Here is a 21485-nt window from a genome sequence, read left to right as displayed (position 1 = left end):
AAAAATACGAAACTAGGGCTTTGCTTCTCTTTCGTCCTTTCCCATCTTTATTGTGTGGCCCGAGTATTTCTTGTAAGTATCTTCATCAAAAAGTAAGCAAATATTGTGAGACAGATTTATGTGTATTTTGTCATTCTGCTAACATAATTCACTGGGGAAAGAGATGTTATATTAATGACTAAAATGAGATATAAGGACTAGCTATAGTATGAAAGATACACTATGTTTGCCTTTGAATCAGTGAGAGTCAATTTATTGGCTTGCAGTTTACAATTCATTGAGGAAAAAATGGATATAGCGGTCTAGAATTCTAAGCAGCTAAAGAGGATCCATATATACAAATATCTCTATATCTATGTCTATCTCATGTGCATATGAGAGTTAAACTCATATTGATCCAGGAGCTCATGTTACAACTTTCAGGGAAATTCAGTATACTTTGAAGAATATTTTAAGTGAGCAAATATCATTCCCTATACTAGACAAGGTATGCAGGTTTAGTACTCACAATTTTACTTTTGTAAAATGAGAATTTTTTTTAAATTTTTATTTAAATTCCAGTTAGTTAACATACAGTCTAATATTAGTATCAGGTGTAGAGTTTAGTGATTCATAACACCCAGTGCTCATCACAGTAAGTGCTCTCCTTAATGCCCATCACCCCATTTAACATGCTCCCTCACCCTCCCCTTCAGTAACCCTCAATTTGTTCTCTACAGTTAAGAGTCTTTTTCCTGATTTGCCTCTCTTTTTGTTTCCCCCTATATTCATCTGCTTTGTTTCTTAAAGTCCACATATGAGTGAAATTATATAGCATTTTTCTTTCTCTGACTGACTTATTTCCCTTAGCATCATACTTGCTTCATCCATGTCATTACAAATGGCAAGATTTCATCTTTTTTAATGGCTGAGTAATATTCCGTGTGTGTATGTGTGTGTGTGTGTGTGTGTGTGTGTGTGTGTGTGTACACACCACAATGTTTTTATCCACTCATCAGCAGATGAACATTTGGGCTCTTTCCATAATTTGGCTATTGCAGATAATGCTGCTATAAACATTAGGGTGCATATATCCCTTTGAATTACTATTTTTGTAATCTTTGCATAAATACCTAGTAGTGCAATGCTAGATCATAGGGCAGTTTTCTTCTTAACTTTTTGAGGAACCTCCATACTGCTTTCCAGAGTGGCTGCACCAGTTTGCATTCCAAACAGTGCAAGGGGGTTCCCTTTTCTCCACATCCTCACCAATACCTGTTGTTTCTTGTATTGTTGACTTTAGCCATTCTGACAGGTGTGAGGTGATATCTCATTGTGGTTTGATTTGTATTCCCCTAATGATGAGTGATGTTGAACATCTTTTCGTGTGTCTCTTGGTCATCTGTCTGTCTTCTTTGGAAAAATGTCTGTTCATGTCTTCTACCCATTTGTTAATTGGACTCTTCACTTTTGGGGGGTTGAATTTTATAAGTTCTTTATAAATTTTGTATACTAACCCTTTTTCAGATATGTCATTTGCAGATATCTTCTCCAATTTCATAGGTTGTTGGAATTGTTCATTTTGCTGATTGTTTCCTTCACAGTGCAGAAGCTTTTTTATTTTGATATAGTCCCAATGTTTTATTTTTGCTTTTGTTTCCCTTGCCTCAGGAGACATCTAGTAAGAAGTTGCCACATTTTATATCAAAAGGGTTACTACCTGTGTGCTCTAGGATTTTGATGGTTTCCTGTCTCACATTTAGGTCTTTCATTCATTTTGAATTTATTTTTGTGTATGGTGTAAGGAAGTGGTACAGTTTCATTCTTTTGCATGTTGCTGTCCAGTTTTCCAAATACTATTTGTTGAAGACACTGTCTTGTTTTTAATTAACTATCCATAGACACAGGAAATATTTTGTAATGAAGGCAATAGATTATGCACAGCTTAATCAAAAGATTTTTTCTTGATTGGTGTTTTGTGTAGAGTGGTCTTCAGTCATTAAAATATGAATCTTCTCTGTTTTTTCTTTATTTTTAATTTTTTGCATTAAAAATTAAAATTTTCTGAAGATTTGTTATTAGATGCAATTATAAGTTATCTATAAGTAGGGTGAGCCTAAGAAATGAAAATGCATAATTTCTAATTTTTTTCAGTAGACTATAGCTGCATCTTATGGAATCTTGTCCAATCAAGAGCAGGCTGTATTCACTGACATCATCATAGCTCACAAAATAAAAAAGCTGGTGGGGGCAGAGGGGCGGTTAAAGCATAAACAGCATTGTCATATGTTATTACCACAGGCCTCTTATGAATTATATAAATTTTAACATTCAAAATAAGCTAGAGTTCGAAGCACAATGTTAGATCTGTATTTTATAACAATAATAAAACTCTTACCTTATTTTCTACAAAAGAAATATTTCTGAACATCTTTTTTTCCCTGGGTCCCAGCTATTTGCCTTAGAATCTCTAGGACACTCTGAACATCTCTTATCTATTGTGTTTTATGCCTTACCTTTCTCCAATCCAATGTGAAAATATAGGCACGTTATTTTCAAAGTGCAATGTGTTTTTTTTATTTAAATTCTTATTTTTATTTTGAGAGAGAAAGAGAGAGAGAGAGCTCATGTGCAAACAGGGTAAGAGGCAGAGGGAGAGAGAGAGAATGAGAGAGAGAGAGAGACAGAGAGAATCCCAAGCAGGCTCCATGCCCAGCATGGAACTCAACTGGGGCTTGATCTCATGACCCTGGGATCATGATCAGAGCTGAAATCAAGAGTCGGACATTCAACCGACTGAGCCAGCCAGACGTCCCCAAAGTGCACTGTTTAGAGTACACTGCTGTTTCTAGTTTAACATGAGTAAGTGGATCATCTACTTTACTTACCTCACAAAATACCACTGAAATGACAGTGAGTAAATATAAAAGGAAAGACTTCAGAAGATTTCAGAGTGATAAAGTTTTACACAAGCAGTTATTATACTGATAGATAATCAAGGGTAGAGGAACCTGTAGATATGGGAGAAGCTGTAACAGAAGAGAGAGTTGTTCCTTTGAGCAGTGGATAAACACTAAACTCATGGTCATGGGTAGAGAATAGGATTGAATTACATGGAAATAATCAAAATAATTCAGTAGACCATTGTTCTCCTCCCATTAGCCTCTCCTACAACACCCACCACCATCACCAATGTGCACAGCAACTGTCATTGTAGTAATTTCATTGTAGTAATACAATGAAAACTAGAAAGTTGATATATAAAGAGGAAATGAGGGTTTCTAGTGTGTGTGACATACATAGAAGAAATCCTTAAATGGCTTTTGGAGAAGCTCCAGCCTACGTGTCTATATTCCAGTATTCCAGACTCTCTGTGTCACACCTACCCAATTTTGTGGAATTTGAAGCAATCTCTTCCATTCAGAGGGAAAAAATGTTGGGGGAAATTAATGTGTGCAATAGCAGAAGGAAACCACCAGGTACCTCTATTAATTAACCATGTGTTTATTTAATATGTTTAAACTGATAATGATGGATGATTTTGCATTTTAATTAAACCAACAGTATAAATAACAGCTAACAAATCAAGCAATGGAGTTTAGTAATGAAACAATCCTATTTGAAATAGAAGCTTAAAATGTCAAATTAGTATCTTCAGAGATTCAAAATAGTATATCCACAAAGCCAGTGCAAAAATGTGCTGAAAAAAGTTCAATCATAGACAAAAAATACTTGAAACATTTAAAGAATTTAAAGAGATTATACAAGTGTGAGAAGATATGTTAGAAGTCATTTTCCCAGAAGTACAACATAAAAAATATAAATCGAAATGATAACTAAGAAAATTAAGGGAATAATCCAGGAAGTTCAACATTCACATAATACATCTTTCAATAAATGCAGGTGAAAATGGTCAAATTCACAATATTTAGCATTTCCCAAAACTGAAGAATGCAAGTGTTCTGATCTTGCAACCATTCCAGGTTAGAGTGGAAAGTGAGAGGGTTCCAAAAGAGTAGATGATGCTGCAAAACAGGAGAGGGCTAAATACGATGAAGGAAATAGAATATCTGATGAGTCTGAATATATTTGGAAAAGATTTGCTGACAATTGAAGTGTTTGGGAATGAATTAGTGCTTGTTGCATAGAAAACTAAGAATATGAAAAAAGAGTGGTACAACCATAATAAATTTCATTAACTTCATACATAATGTATGTTTGGTGGCAATATAAACATTGGATATTTATTTGAGGAAAGAGGGTAACAACCTGCTTTTGAAAGGGAAAGAAGGAAGTATGGGGGAGTGAGGTAGGAAAAAAAAAGAAAATATATAAAGTTATAAATCACTTAACAGCAGCATATATTATTTAAAATATAAAGGAATTAGTTAAAATAATTTAAGATGATCAGGGTTAACTATCATTCTTTTGTTTTGTTTTAAACACACTTCCAAGGATATAAGAATTATGCTGGCATCACACTTTTGTTAGCAATTTTGTGTATTAGAGAGCAGTGGAGCAACCCTGTATCCCCCATGACTCAGAACAAACTAGCATAAGTAACATGGGAATTTATTGACTCCCCAGACTGAAAAGTCTAGGCATAGGTCATTATACACACTGCAGATGAAGTGTCCACTATTCTTTATGAACTCTACTTGTTGTCCTCATTGGCTTAATTCTCAGGCTTCACATGATGATGGAAATGTTCTCTTTCAAAGAACTTCCTTTGAAGTTCATAGAAATTCATAAAATTTTACTCCTTGAAACAATTTGAATCACATATCCATCCTTGACCAATCACTGTAACGAAGCATGACTTCTTTTAGCCCTATAAATTCTCCATTTTGAGAATTCTTTGTCCTTTCATTTCCTCTCCCACATGGATAGCCTTCTCTGAGCTTGTCTTTTTCTTGTCATGCTTTGTCAAATGCAAGTAACAATAGTCGATAGATAAAGCTAGATGCTTATTATTTATATGTCTGCCTTTTCAGCTGTGGCAAGAACAACTCTTCCACCAACCAAATCTCAGTAGCTTAACAGACCAAAAAAAAAATGTGTTCATTGTGGGTCAAGTAAAGGACTACACTTGTTCTTGTGACCCAAGTTGAAGAAGCAATCCAACCACCATTATAAATGTTAGCAGGCACTGTACGAGGAATAAACGTGAGCAGTTCTGGCACCAGCAATTAAATGCTTTAACCTGGTATTATGTGTTGTTTCTCCCTCAACTTGTTCTTCAGAACCCTTGATATGGTCCCCTACATCACAAGGAGGCCAGAAAGGACAACTCTACCATGGACTAGAAGCTAGGAGAACTGAAATTATTTGGCTAGCAGCACCAGTGACTACCATATTGTCCCATGGGACATCACGAATAGGTTGCTAGAATTCTGCGAACCTGGTTGATCTGCTATATTTTGTTCATTACTCCAGAATCTATGCCCATGAATAAGGAGAGTTCTTCTTTGATAGGATTGTAACCCATCAGAGTGTCTGTATTTATTATAAATGCACCATTTACATCTATACTTGGTTTGATCCACAGTCGCACGTTAAGTTTGCGCTTTGAGTTTTCCATTTAAAAAATGCTATGATAAACAACACTTTGAGAATTAAAATATAAAATTCCTTAAAAAGGTTAACATGCCCTTGATAACAATTTGTTTTTAGGTCTCTTTGTCTGCTCTGGAGCCTATATACTCACTCGAGGGTCCCTGGCTGCCTCTCGAACATTGTATGCTCAGCTATTGGATAATGTGCTACACCTCCCGCTCCAGTTTTTTGAAACCAGTCCTATAGGCCAGATAATCAATCGGTTCACCAAGGTTAGTAAAGCTGTACCTTATTGAATAGCATGCTTAAAAATGATGATCCATATTTAATACCTTGCAATAGCATTTTTTAAATTTTTAAAATTTTTTTTTAGTGTTTATTTTTGAGACAGAGACTGAGACAGAGCATGAGTGCGGGAGGGTCAGAGAGAGAGGGAGACACAGAATCTGAAGCAGGCTCCAGGCTCTGAACTGTCAGCACAGAGCCTGACATGGGGCACAGAGCCTGACATGGGGCCTAAACCCATGAACCGTGAGATTATGACCTGAGTGCAGTTGGACGCTTAAGCAACTGAGCCACCCAGGCACCCCTTTGCAATAGCATTTGCAAAAAAAAAAAAAATCACCCTGAAAAGATGGGATTATGTTTAGTATAGATTTTCTTGGTATTTTATTTCTGATTCTTGGGATATTTATAATTGATGTATAGCAGCATCACATCTTACACACATAATCAAAATAACCCTTGAAAATTGCTGGAAGAATCCAAAAAGTATATGTGCTCTGGTGTCTACAACTCCAATTCTTTTATATATTTAGCTTGAGAATCACTAATTTAAGCTGAGAAGGTAAAGAAAATTTAAGTCTTTGTGGAGACATTTGTATTTTAAGCATTCTGCTTTTAAGAAAACTGTCAACTCACTTATGGTGAATGTGGGAAGGGGTATAGCTTCCCAGAGTGTCTCTGCTTACCTCCAGGATTTTCCCCATTATATTTACTATTTTTTTTAATGTTTATTTATTTATTTTGAGAGAGAGAGAGAGCATGAGCAGGGGAAAGGCAGAGAGGGTGAGAGAGAGAATCCTAAGCAGGCTCCGTGCTAAGCAGAGCTTGATGCAGGGCTGAATCCCTGGACAATGAGATCATGACCTGAGCCAAAATCAAGAGTTGGTCACTTAGCCAGCTGAGCCACCCAGATGCCCTGGGAAGGTGTGTTCTAAAGACAGGCAGGAAACTACATACGGATATGATGCTCTTACCCTATTTGGTTCATGAGATAATCAGGAAAATCCCAAAGCAAGACTTAGATTTAATAAAATTCCACCTCCACTCTTTGTGTCAATTTTGTTACAAACTGATTAGTTGATCCCTTAAGGTTGGATGTCTTCCTATTCCCTGGGATTTCATAGGTCATACCTTATACCATAGATTTGACAACATAAATTTGATTAACTTATATGTGAATTGATGCATGACCTTCCTATGTTCTCTCTCTCTCTCTCTTTTTTAAAAGTTTATTTTGAGAGAGAGAGAGAGAGAGAGAGAGAGGAGGGGAGGGGCAGAGAGAGAAGAGAGAGAAAGGGAGAGAGAGACAATCCTTAGCAAGCTCCACACTGTTGTGGGGAGCCCGATGTGGGGCTCAAACTCAGGAACCTGAGCCGAAGTTGGACAATTAACTGACTGAGCCACCCAGGCACCCCCGCTATGTTCTTCTCTCATTCCCATTGTCCACTTCCATCTTTCAGTTTCTAATTTTGTAAATGAAAATTATTTTGTTTTCCTGCCTTTTGTGATGTTGACAGGACCCAGCTAGCCAAGAAGGCCACTGAATGTGTTCTTGATGGATAAGAATGGCCCAGGAGTATTTTACATTTTTTAAGAAGTGACTAGTGCTAGGCCAATGCTCCTGAACACCCAATTACTGGGGTTTGGACTCTTTTTTAAAATCTTTTTAAGCAGAGTCTGACATCAGTCACATAAACTAAGTGCTGTGTATTTGTCACTGGGAAATACACATTGCTTGATCATAGGCATTTTGTTACTAAATACCCTCTTAACTATTACAACTGACTACAGGGGGAAAATATGTAGGGATAGATTGGGGAGGGCAAAGACCATGTAGTTAGACGTATTCAATCATCATATTGTCACATCCAGGTATTTTTAAAATTTTTACATTGAATGATATATTTCTTCTTCTTCTCATTCTAAACCATGAAAAGTTAAAAATATAGTGACCTGATATCAATTTTTTAGGACATGTTTATAATTGATATGCGTTTCCATTACTACTTACGGACCTGGGTGAATTGTACATTGGATGTTATTGGAACAGTTTTGGTCATCGTAGGAGCTTTACCACTCTTCATTCTGGGGGTTATTCCCTTGGTTTTCCTCTATTTCACTATACAGGTAAGTACATGGACTTTTATGTGTATTAATAACAGAAGTTCACAGTCAATTATAGGTTCAAGCCCACTTCAATTGCCTGTTAGTTCAAGTTCTCCAAAAAGTAGATTCCAAGAAAAGATTCCATATAGTAGAGTATGACTAGAGAATGCCTGCAAAAGATAGAGGAGAGGGAGCCAAGGGGTGAGCCCTCAGACAGCAATGCATGTCTGATTCCTGTGAGGGAGAGAAGGGGATTGGGTAGGGAAAATCTTGGATTACAGGACAGTTCCATGAAAGATTCATCAAATGGATGGGGAATCTACAACCAATGTCACCCATTGGAGTATTCCATGTGTCCCCGAGATGGGCCTGCTCTAGCACCCCTGCCATCCCCACTCATTGCCTGGAAACAACCTGTGGGTAACATGGCCTCCATGCTTAATAGAGTGGTAGATGCCAGGGCAGCAGCTGGACTGACAGTCAGCTATTCTCCCTGCAGCTGGAGAACTGAGTTGTGCATTTTTATGGTCACCACAAAATCTATATGGTATTTGCATTTTAGCAGAAAGTTAATTTGTCTGTAAATCCAAGAGAGAAACAGATGCTGCCTTTTTGTCCTGTTATCCCTGATATCGGCAAAGTACTCCTAGAAGAACTAAACAGATCTCTCATGACATGATATATATCTTTATATTCCAATTAAAATGTGGTCAACCACATTCCAAAATTATGTCACTGTGAGACTACAGTGTAAAATGAAATTTATTTTTTAATGAGATGTCTTAACACATATTTAATTTAAATACGAAAGTATTTTGAGGCTGTTTACATGAAAGGATGCAGTTCTTGTAGTTCAGTGCTTTCCCAAAACCGAAGTTTTAAAATTCTCATTGGAGTTTAATCTGCCCAAACCAGAATGTTAATCATTTTCTTATTTCTACACCTTTGTGATTATTATTCCTCCTACTTTCTATGTTTTCCCTGTTTTCTCTGCCTGACTGGATGTTACTTACCTTTCATGGCCTAGGTCATATTTCATTTTCTGTGTGAATGAAGCATTCTTTACCAAAATAGTGCAAAGAGATGAGACTCATTCAGGTATTATTGATTTATTATACTACTAGTATTATAGGCTATTTTTAGACCACAAATTATCTCTCCAATGAGATTGTAAGTCTTCTAGGGAAGACAACTACATCTTAGGGCTAAAAGAAACAAATCTAGACCATGAAGGATGGTACTGATGGTACGATTGTACCTGCTTAAAAAAAAAAACAACGCTCATATGACAAAAGAAAATTTATGTGATAGTCTTGTGGTTGGTAAACTATAACAGGGTGACCAGGAGTGGAAACGATCTAGAAACCATCTCTTGTTAGGGGACACTGTATGGAGTGAGCCCTGAATATGAATTCAAGAGCCTCAAATTCTAATTACTTTCCTGACTTTTATGTTTGGCACATCACTTCCCTTTCTAGGCTTCATTGATCCCCCCTATAAAACAGGAGTTTTGTTTTATATCAGTGCTACTCAAAGTATGGTCCCTAGACCTATGGGAGATACCCCAGACCTATTGAATCAGAATCTTTGGTTGTACCTCTTTTTTAAAAAAATCACATCTTAATGTATACGTATATAATTTTTATTTGGTAATCACATTCTAATAAAACTGGGAGGAAATAAAGAATCTATCATGGTGAGGCCCACAGTCTGTGTTTTAACAAGCCTTCCAGGTGATTTTTATTAAAGTATGAGAAGCATTGATCTAGATCAATAGTTCTTAAACTAAATACTCTAGATAGATTCGTGGAAGAACTCCAGTGCTTTTGCAATTCGTTGAAATTTCCTGAAAATTTCTTTATGACAATCTCTTAAGTCCCCTTGCAATCCCAGAATGCCATAATCCTTCCTCTGTGTTCTCCAGGGCACTTAACACAGAGCAGAGCTGGTAGACTGCAAGTTGACAGGCCATATGGAGTTTCCGATATGTTTTTGTCCGGCCTGCTCAGTGTTTTTTACTAAAATGAAGACATTTTAAAATCAGTGATTTTACATAAAACTCCAAGCCCAAAGATTTTTCTTGAAAACATTGCAAAATGTGGTAATTCTTGATTTTCATTTCCGGTGTGTTGTGATTATCTGGGGCTGGTGAATGATGGTCCAGTTAACTAGGACATGCTCCCTCCAGCCCTCCAGTCTCTGCCCATCCCAATTATTCTCAACCAAGTTGGAGGGGAAGTAGCCAATTATACTTGTGGCTGCACTGGAGGGAAGTGCTTGTAGACCAGAAAAATGAATATTTTTTCCATAATTATATTTAGGAAAAAAAATAGTATTGTTTGTATACTTGACTAACTTCCTTCACTTAATGGGTTCACTCCCTGGTCACATTTCCAACATGTGACATAGAGCATTTTCCACAGCAGGTACTCAGTAATGGTTGTTTGAAAAGATTACCAAAGTGGAACCTTGCCCACCTCTGTTCTAGTTGTGCTGTCCAGAATCTGGGTTTTTTACTGTGCCAAGGGTGTATTCATTTCTTAGAGCTCCTGTAACAAATTTGGTAGCTTAAAACAACAACAAAAAAATTATTCTTTCACAGTTCTGGAGGCCAACAGTCCAAAATCAAGGTGTACATAGGGTTGGTTCCTTCCGGAGCCTTTGAGGGAGAATTGGTTTCATGCTTCTCTCCTGGTTCTGGTGGCTGTTCGCAATGCTTGGCATTTTCCCTGGTTTATGCACACATTTCTCCAGTCTCATCCTCACATGGCTTCCTCCCTGTGGCTTTATCTTCTCCTTTTCTGTCTCTTATGAGGACACTCAGAGTTGGGCTTAGGGCCCACCCTAAATCCAGGATGATCTCATCCGGAGATCCTTAATGACATCTGCAAAGATTCCATTCCCAAATAAAGCCACACTCACAGGTACTGGAGACTGAACTTGAACTTCACTTTTTGGGGTCTTGTCATTTTCAAACTACGGAAGCAATTTCTGCTCCATCTTTCCAACTGCCTTTTTCTGTTTTCCGGTTAGAGATACTACGTAGCAAGCTCTCGGCAGATTCGACGATTGGCAGGAGCCTCTCGCTCTCCTATCATTTCCCACTTTAGTGAGACTTTATCAGGGGTGTCCACTATCCGGGCATTTGGACACGAACAGAGGTTTATCCAGCAAAACAAAGAGGTGGTGAATGAGAACTTGGTCTGTTTCTACAATAATGTAATTTCAAACAGGTAAGTGAGAGCAATATACCTACCTCAAGACCAGTCTCTTTTAAGATGTCTTGTGCCCTGACTTCTAAACAGAAGGAATGTTTTGCAACGGCATTTCATGAAATTATTAAAAAAAGAAAAAGAAGAAAGCCTTAACTGTTTCTAATATTTAATGGACATTTAAGTTAAAATGTATCTGTTCATATTCATATAAAAGTACACACTACTTTACATGAAAATAAGGTCCCAAGTTTCTTGAAGGTCATATAGGATGCTATTGGAATTTCTAGAGATATGACTCTGTTATATTCTATATTTGTAGAATATGTTCTATTTGCAAGCAATACTTTATAATAGTTTAAATTTGAGATCATCATTTTACATAAAGAGGAAAGTGAAATATTAAATAATAGCGGGGCACATATAACTTTTGGAGACTAATGTTACCATAGAAAAAAGGATATGTAATCGGAAAGGTGATTGATTTTCTAATAGGATTTTAAAATACGACGCATCATTTTAGCTGGTGTTCTTTTTTGATTTTTTTATTCTGATTAAGTTTTAAAACAAAGTTCTGCAAAAGTAAAGTGTTTTTATGCAAAGGAATCCTTTAATGTATCATCACTGCAATCGTCCTATTTTGACTGAGTTCTTAGGAAAAGAAAGCAGCTATTGATGTTTATTTTACATTTCCCAGAGGAGAGTTCAGACCAAGTACACCAAAAATCTTGCATCTCAGTTGAAGAATATTTTCCATTATCACAGGTGGCTGTCTGTTAGACTTGAATTCCTTGGCAACCTAATGGTATTTTTTGCTGCACTGCTTGCTGTGCTGGCTGGCAGTTCGATAGATTCAGCAATAGTTGGCTTGTCCATATCCTATGCCCTAAATGTAAGTAATAATGATTTTGTGGTATATGATATGTTTATAATGCAATTAATTAAACTATCCTCTCCTTTGCCTGTCTGAATTATAGATTGTATTAACTAAGTAATGAGAGACAAATCTGGATTGCCCTGGAGGCTCATTTCTTCCTCTGTTGCTACTAGCAGGAAGCTGGCTCAGCAATACTAAGTCAGTTCACAGAAAGAACAGGCTGAGTGCTAAAAGACCAGGAAACTCCTGCTGTTACACAGTTACCCAGAAGTTTCTTGTTCTCCTATCTTTATGGATTTATAGCATGAAATGGGTGGGGGGGGGGGGAGGGGGCTCTCTCCACTGTGGCCTGCCAATCCAGTTTGCCCAGTCTAACCAAGGAGATAATGCAAACTCTGGGGAGAGTACATGCTCTCCTTCTTTGCTTGTAAGTTTTTCCCTAATAAGCCCTATTTTATATTACATTGAAAAGTACTAGTGGTATGAGTGTGTTCTTGCCCTCTTTGTAAAATAGAATATTCCTTAAATTACTTAGTATAATTACATATTATTAGAGGATAAGTCTAGATGATGTGGGTACTTGCCCTTCATCCCTTTTCCAAAAACCTTAATTAAGGCCAGTTGCATTTCAGAATTCAGAACTTAGTCTTGTAGAAAGGAAATAATGACACATATACCATAGTCAAGGTCTGGGGCAGAATCCCATAATCAAACTACTTGCTTTGCGGTAAAATATATGAATGTTTACTCTAAGTGGGTTCAGTAAAGACTTTAAAGAGCCCCATGTCAGTTCAGGTCAGGTTGGCCATCAAATGATTTGGCAGCAAACTTGAGGAAAAACTGAACTGACAAGAGTTTTTTGACGTCCAGAATTAGGCTTGAATTACCACCTGTACTTGTGGGTAGGGTGAGAAGAAAGTAGAGTTTAAAAAAAAAGAGGAGACAAGAGTGGTCAAGAGTTAGGAGATTCCTGCTTCCAGTGAATCCTGCCAAAGGTAATGTTATTCACAACTTTTTTCTCACTTGGGACGTACACTTCTTGAGGCACATCTCATCAGTCTTGGTATCCACTGTTCCTTACACTAAGTATGGACTCCTTCCATACCTGTTGAACTATATTCATTCTATCTTCTGCCAAAAAAACATTGTTTGTATTGATCAGTTTAACATAAAGAAACACTTGTGTGTATGTGTATAAATATATTTACTTCTAAAGTTGTTAAATAATCAGAAGAGAGAAAAGTACATGAAAACTATTAAAAGTGAAAGTGTATAAAGTATTATTAATATTATGTAAAATACTAAAGAACCAGTCAGTAAGCTCTTGGGTTTTTCCCTCCAGATTACTCAATCTCTGAATTTTTGGGTAAGGAAAGCTTGTGAAATTGAAACCAATGCAGTTTCCATTGAAAGAGTTTGTGAATATGAAAATATGGGTAAAGAGGTAAGCACTCCTAAATAACCAATAAATAGATGCAGGATTGAGATATTGTAGTGCACCTTGAATTGACATTTAAAAAAAATTTTGGTTGGCTCACTAGGTTAAGTGTCCAACTTCGGCCCAGCTCATGATCTCGAGTTTGTGAGTTCAAGCCCTGCGTCGGGGTCAGTGCTGACAGCTTGAGGCCTGGAGCCTGCTTCTGATTCTGTCTCCCTCTCTCTCTCTGCCCCCCACCCCTGCCCCACTCACACTATGTCTCTCTATCTCAAAAATAACTAAATGTTTAAGAAAATAAAATAAAATAAAATAAATAAATTTTAAACAAAGCCTACCTTTCCAAATTCATGTTTTAATATTCAGCATTTCAATAAAATTAAAACCCAATGTATTGTGGAATACACCATTATTTTATATATCACAAAAATAGAAGAAAAGACCACAGATAACTAAATTAAGATAATACATAAAATGTAAGATACATTTGTAAAATGTAAGATATATAACATTTGTTATGTTATAAAAATGAAATATGATTACTTGTTTTTAGAAGGCACAATGATTTGTCCTCTACCAATGTAGAGTAAAATATGCAATCTAAGATTATAACTTTGTGAGGATTTTATGTTGAGAAAGGTGTCTTAATATAGTGCTCTCATAATTAAAGTCTGCGCAATTTTTAAATTAACTATATACTTATTGCTTATGCCTTCTGTTTCATTTACTCATCATTAGCATCTCTGCGCATGGGAAGGAGGAGGAGAATAAATCAGTCTGTTTTATTTCCTTTAATTAGTTATAATTTAGACAAGAGAAGAATTGGGGTGCCTGGGTGGCTCCATCAGTTAAGCACCTGACCCTTGATTTCAGCTCAGGTCATGATCTCAAGGTTCCTGAGTTTGATCCCAGTATTAGGCTCTGTGCTGGTGGTACAGATCCTGCTTTGGATTCCCTCTCTCTCTCTCTCTCTCTCTCTGCTTCCCCCCCCCCCCCCACTCTCTCTCTCTCTCTCAAAAATAAATAAATAAACTTAAGAAAGAAGTAGAAAAATTAACACTCTGTCTCTCTCTGTCTCTCAAAAATAAATAAACATTAAAAGAAAGTTTTTAAAGGGGGTCCCTGGGTAGCTCAGTCAGTTAAGCATCCAACTTCGACCCAGGTCATGATCTCACAGTTTGTGAGTTTGAGCCCTGTATTGGGCTCTGTGCTGACAGCTCAGAGCCTGGAGCCGGCTTCAAACTCTGTGTCTCCTTTTCTCTCTGCCCTTTACTCTCCTGTTCTCTCTCTCTCTCTCTCTCTCTCTCTCTCTCTCAAAAATAAATAAACATTTAAAAAAATTTTTTGAAGAGTAGAAGAATTAGACTATTGACAGTATAATATTTGAGATATCAGTGTATTTTACTAATCTGATTTACTTCTGTCTCCCAGTTCCATGAATTAACAAGGCAGATGTTATAGTTGACTTGAGTTTCTGTATCTTCTTCAGTCCACCTGTAAAGGTATCTGAATCTTCATGAAACATTCCTCTTTTGCTCATATCTCTCAGGAAGAGGTGTCCCTCCTCCAAATAGAAAACCTGAGTTTCTACTTGTATTTTTGGTAATATTTGTTCATTTTTTCTCTCAGATGTTGCTTCATTAACCACTTCCTTTAATTCCTACCCTGACCCCCTTGCCTCTCTTAACCTACAAAGATGCTAAAATATTATCAACAGCCTGGAGCTCCTGGGTGGCTCAGTAGGTTAAACATCCGGACTCTTGATTTCAGCTCAGGTCATCATCTTACAATTAGAAGCCCCACATTGGGCTGGGAACTGACAGTGAGGGGCCTGCTTGGAGTTCTCTCTCGCTCTCTCTCTGCCCCTCCCTGCCTCTCTATCTCAAAATAAATAAACTTAAAAAATTTTAATATCTATATCCTCCAACTCTACCTAAACTTTGATTCTTCTCTAGAGTCTTCCTCAGGTCTTAACCTCTTTTTTCACACATGGTTCATGGAAGATTAATCTACCTTCACAACCTCCAATTATCAGTATTCAGTTTGCTCAGCCTATTGCCATGTGAGGACCACTATATCATTTTATTGTTTTCTGTATTTTCTAAATATTTGTATAAATATTTTTATATGTAAACTTTTTATATGTATAAATGTTATATACATATATTCTTTTCATATTGTAAAAAACAATAAAATGTGTGTGAATACACACATAACACACCCACACCCACACATTTTTAAAACAAAATCATCTTTATGTGGGGTGGTTGGGTGGCTCAGTCCATTAAGCGCCCAACTCTTGGGTTTGGCTCAGGTCATGATCTTACAGTTCCTGGGTTCAAGTCTCGAGTCAGGCTCTGTGCTGACAGTGAGGAGCCTGCTTGGGATTCTCTCTCTTCCTTTCTCTCTGCCCTTTCCCCCACTTGCATGCACTCTTTCTCTCAAAACAAATAAATAGACGTTAAAAAAAATCATCTTTATGTAATTTGGTAACTCAAGTTCTAAAACCTCTTGACATGCAAGAAGTAAACTGTCCAGATAATTCTGTTTATCTCTCTGTAGCCCACGTTGTCTGGGCTTTTTACAGCAGAATTCTTTGGAATAGCCTGTACTTCTCTCATCCTACTTTGGACTCGCTCCAAACAGGCTTTTAATTCCACCACTTCACTGAACCTGCCCTTGGAGGTCTCCTTTCAGGCCTCCCTTGACCTGATCCATCATCTGAAACTGGGCATCACTCCCTCTCATGAAAGCACTTCACCTCCCCACCAGACATCACACTCTCCTGCATGTTCTTCCGCTTCCTCCTGTTCCCCCAACATCCCAGGCAGGCCTTGTCTCAGGACCTCAGCACGTGTTGTTAGGTGCCTGCCAGGAAAGTGATTCAACCCATATCCCAACAGCTTGTTCTCATATCTTGTCCAACCGAGCCTTTCCTAACCACCCTACTTAAAAATCACACCACCTCTAACTTGCCTATCTCCCGTCTTCCAAAGCTTTATCACTGTTTAGCATTTTGCATATGCTATGTGATTCTTTCTGTCCCTTCCCAGCAGGCTGTATGCTCTGTAAGGACAAGAATTTGTGTCTGTTTTGCTCACTGCTGAATCTCCAGCAACTAAAGCATTGACTAGCATAGTAAATACTCAGTATTTGGGCAATGAATGAATGCCAAACTGTCCTCATCTCAGCTGCAATTTCAAATAGATTACCTTCAGCTCCTTTGTAGGGTTTAAGAAGACTCTTCTTAGTAACTGGATAGGGAGTGGGAAGCCTGGTTACCTCTAAAAATTTATTTCTAAGCTTTCTTATAACTAGATGAGAAGTTTTATGCCGGTAATATTTAAAACTGTACTCAGGAGATCATAATATCCACAAATGTTTTCCATCACTTGTGTTTTTTATGCATGGTAATTATTTTTAGAGGGAAAGGTACTTTTATTGTAGTTATTGTAATCTTTCTTTGTTTCAAGGCACCCTGGATAATGTCTAAAAGGCCTCCAGCACAATGGCCCAACAAAGGGATAGTGGAATTTATTAATTATCAGGCTCGATACCGAGATGATCTTGGTTTAGCATTACAAGATATCACTTTCCAGACTCATGGAGAAGAGAAGGTACCATATACATTTCATAAGTTTCACTCTCCTTTTTATCTGAAAGTATTCATTGTTAAGGTCAAAGTTTAATACGGTACGGAATAGAAGATGGTCTTTTGTTCAAATTTCGTATAAAAGTATTAAACTCAACTGTTTGCTATATATAGAATAAAATTTCCTCTTTTAAAAAAGGTATTTTTAGGGGAATCTGAGTGGCTCAGTTGGTTAAGCATCATACTCTTGATTTTAGCTCAGGTCATGATCTCACAGTTTTGTGAGTTCAAGCCCCACATCAAGCTCTTCACTGGCAATGTGGAGCCTGCTTGGGATTCTCTCTCTCTGCCCCTCCCCGACTCATTCTCTCTCTTTCTCAAAATAAATAAATAAACTTTAAAAAAGGTATTTTTAAATTGTGCATACTATATTATGAAACATGATTTTAGTGTACGTTTCCAGCTTTACTGAGTTATAATTAATAAGTAAATAATGTATATATTTAAGCTGTACAATGTGATGGTTTGATAATGAAATGATTACCACATTCAAAGTAATTAACACACCCATCACCTCACATAATTACAAGGCTTTTTGTTTTTGTTTTATTCATTTATTTTTGCTTGTGGTAGGAACACCTAAGATGTACTGTCTTAGCAAATTTCAAGTATACAATACAGTACTCTTAACTATAGTTAGCTCACTGTACTTTACATCCCCAGAACACGTTCTTCTTATTCATCTGAAAGTTTATGCCCTTTGGCCAACATCTTCCCATTTAGCCCACTCCTCAGTCCCTGGTATCTACCATTTACCCTGTGGTACTACAAGTTTGACTTGTAGATTCCATGTATAAGCAAGATCATACAGTATTTGTCTTTCTCCATATAGCTTATTCCCCTTAGCATAATGTCCACCAGGTTCATCTATGTTGCCGCAAATGGTAGGATTTCCTTTCTTTTTATGGCTGAATAGTATTCCAGTGTGTGTGTGTGTGTGTGTGTGTGTGTGTGTGTGTGTGTACATTTTCTTTATCCATTCTTCTATGGACACTTTGGTTGTTTCCATATCTTGGCTATTGGGAATATGAACATGGGAGTGCAGATTTCAATTCAAGATACTAATTTTATTTCCTTTGGATATGTATCCAGTAGTAGTGTACTATTATTTTTACTTCCTCTATTAGGTAAAGAGTGATAATAAGACAATAAAATTAAGTTACCTGAAATATAGTAAATTCATAGGAGAGAATATCTGTATAGTCAATGACATGTTTTGCAGCATTACTAGTGAGATGGGAAAATACTTGAGATGTAATTTGATTAATAAAAGCTATATACAAAACTGTTGATACTATATCAATTTCCTGTTTTAAAAAAGCAAACAGGTAAACACATTAGCAAAAATCCTAGAACAGTTGTAAAACATAAATAGTAGTTCTCTTCAGGTGACAAGATTATAAATAGTTTCTACTTCTGTAGTTTTTCCCATAGTTTTTAAAATGTTTTATGAAAACATATTATTTCCCTAGACAGAAAGATTTTACAAATAAGTGAAAGTAAAAAAAAAAAAATGAACAAAAAATTAACGGCAATGGCCCATTTTTTCTTTTACAGACCTGGCTTTTGTGACCCCAGACATCTCTTTTTCTAAATGTCTAAACCAGGTCCACTGCAATAACATCAAGGACAAAAAAATGTCTTTGGAACAAATGAAATCATTGTGGGATTTTGATTATGCCAATTAATTTAACGGATTCCTGATTTTTCTGGCATAGAGTGTCAGATTTAAGATCTTTTATCAGGGAAAACCAACCTCCGTAATGTTTTCTCTGCCTTATGTTCCCATTAACACGAAAGTACAAATCAACACGCAGAAGGAATTGCTTCAGTCCTCGTGGTCAAAGGAATATATGCAATCATTTGCTATTTATGACAAGGTGATTATTTTGTCCAGGAATCCAAGATCCTACATGTTATCTGTGGCCACCTTCTATAGTTTTAGTGCAGTACCTGTTTTGATACACCAAGGGAATTTGCAAACATTCCTTTGGATTTGCTATCCTTCTGGCAAAGGGTTCCTGTTCCCTTTGTTTGTTCCCTTTGTTTGTTTGTCCCTCTGGGGCAAGGAGAGTAGAGAAGCCTCATTTTGAAAGTCCCAAGAAAACCACCCCATTATCAGAGTCATCTTTGGCCACACTCTTAATGGCTAGTCCCAGGATAGGTCAGGGGTGGTCTGCTCCTCCTGGGGCTGCTGGCGTGTTTTGGTTATGTGGTTATTAAATAACTGAAAAGTAGAGAAAATACACATTTTAACCTGAGCCTTTCCCATGAGTAATGAGTGTCTGGGTAAAGACTTATCCTTACAGTCCACATTACATATTCCATGCCAGTCAGGGTTATTCTGGTTGGCAAAATTAAATCCCACTGATCTGACAGTGTATCTGTTGTCAGTGCAAAAGCCCCAGTCCCTTACAAAAAGCACAGTGCAAACTGCCCATGATCATTTTATTGTAGATTGGAATTGTGGGACGGACTGGAGCAGGCAAATCAACACTTTCAAATTGCCTATTTAGAATTGTGGAAAGATCAGGAGGCAAAATTATTATCGATGGAATTGACATATCAACTATCGGACTTCATGACCTTCGGGGCAAACTTAATATTATTCCACAGGTAAAGCCTGTTTTGTCAGTAGACTTTCTTAAATCCCTCTAAATAAACTTCCTCTTCTTCTTTTTTTTTTAGTGTGTTCCTTCCAAGCATCTAAATTCATTTTTCAAAGTCAGAGCATTTTAGATGTGTTATGAAATATCACTACATAACTGAATCCTATTAAACATTCTTACTGTAAAGTATTTTTCCTAAATGCATTTATCTATTTGAAAAACTGGCACATTGCTTTACAAGTTCCCTTCATAATAGTAAATGCAAATAAAATTTGAATGAAGTGGATCTCAGACTGAAACACACATTGGTATTTTTTGGAAGAAAAAAATTACAAAAGCTCTTGCTTAGTTGGTAGAGTGAGTGTAGAATTTTGCCTCTTTTGATTTGAAATTTAAACACATTTTAAAAGATGAAAAGAATAATAATTCAGTTAGATCATTTTTTCAAGTCCTTTGATTTGTCTCTCTGTGGCATCAAAGGAACTTGATCATTAACAAGTATGCAAATTGGCTCAAGAATATGCCCCTGTAGTCAAAGATGACTTATTCAGTTGTTTGAGAGATTTAAGCTGAGCATTTATGAGATATCTTTGTATTACCTTCTAAAAATATCTTCAAATACTTTAATCTCTTTGTCATATTATTTAGACATATGCCTCTATTCATGAATTTACTTCAAAAGCAAATTTGAATGGAATTCTTGCAGGGAAAAAATTAATGAAGAAAAGAGATATTAGTCATTCCTCTCTTAAAAATAAATACAGGTGTAGTAAAATACAGTTTCAGCAGGCATGTTGGTAAGTTGGAAAGAGCATGGACTTGTCCTATTTGAATTCTACCCAACCACTTACCTTCTGTGTCTTTGGACAGTTTAGACAAGCATTCTTTTGAACCTCCAGGTCACTACCTGTAAAATGGGAGTATGGACTTCCATCTTTCTGGAAGATGATTGATAACATTATGTCCATACTATAGTTTGCATTTATTCAATTCTATGTTATCTTATATCTCTGACCAAATGGCAGCTGTCATCATCATTATTATTATGGCTAGTATTGACATTGTTAAGGAGAAAGATGATCAGGAAATTGGAAATGATTCAATCTCACTTATAGCTTATTCTGATTCTCTTCTGCTTTTGTTTTCAATATAATGAATTTTATAACTATCTAGGTCAATCATTTTGCTTTTTCCTTGTTTATTTTCTGAATCTAATTTTTTAATGTATCTATGCATCATGTGACAATGAGATTACTGGTGATGATTTTATTCTCTAGGATCCTGTTTTATTTTCTGGAACCCTTCAAATGAACCTGGATCCTTTAGACAAGTATTCTGATTGCCAGCTCTGGGAGGTGTTAGAACTGTGTCACTTAAAAGAGTTTGTGCAGTCCCTTCCCAAGAAGCTGCTGCATGAGATTTCAGAGGGTGGTGAAAACCTCAGGTAAGCTGCTAAGAACAAAGCTTGGTCCGGTTATTCATTCCAAGGCTCCTTAGGAACTTTGAGTTAGCCTCAAAGGGAAGTCGCTCCTGAGTCACCAAAGACCTCCTTTGGTCTATTCGGAGCACACTATTGCTGATTCCCTCTAGGGAAGAGGTACAAGGAATAAAATGGTAGCCACTGGTTGGGAAATGCTGGTGAAAGGAAGAAAGGGTGGGGGGAAGGAAAAATACAGTCTGAAAAGTCATATTTAATTGACTCTTCTTTTATAAAGACTCCTACTCGAATAACTTTCTTCCTAAAAATGTTGTAAAGGGCTCCTTTTTTCTTCCT

The 21485-nt window shown here is 36.9% G+C and overlaps 1 protein-coding gene across 7 annotated transcripts in view; it reads left to right on the top strand.

Annotated features, from left to right (window-relative positions):
- LOC122230304 (multidrug resistance-associated protein 1-like) overlaps positions 1-21485 on the top strand; it is an 87839-nt gene that overhangs the window by 63893 nt on the left and 2461 nt on the right. For 6 of the 7 annotated variants that reach the window (XM_042956081.1, XM_042956085.1, XM_042956086.1 and 3 more), the window contains 8 exons: positions 5653-5807; positions 7792-7947; positions 10960-11159; positions 11904-12030; positions 13358-13459; positions 16924-17067; positions 19560-19718; positions 20989-21155. In XM_042956081.1, coding sequence (XP_042812015.1) covers positions 5653-5807; positions 7792-7947; positions 10960-11159; positions 11904-12030; positions 13358-13459; positions 16924-17067; positions 19560-19718; positions 20989-21155 — 1210 coding nt within the window. The remainder of the gene's footprint in view (positions 1-5652; positions 5808-7791; positions 7948-10959; positions 11160-11903; positions 12031-13357; positions 13460-16923; positions 17068-19559; positions 19719-20988; positions 21156-21485) is intronic. The other variant, XM_042956084.1, reaches the window with a different exon arrangement.

Source organism: Panthera leo, chromosome C2, assembly GCF_018350215.1.
Source record: "Panthera leo isolate Ple1 chromosome C2, P.leo_Ple1_pat1.1, whole genome shotgun sequence".
NCBI classification, from domain to species: Eukaryota; Metazoa; Chordata; class Mammalia; order Carnivora; family Felidae; genus Panthera; species Panthera leo.
Note: the sequence above shows the minus strand (reverse complement) of the source record. Positions and strands in the feature narration are given on the sequence as shown.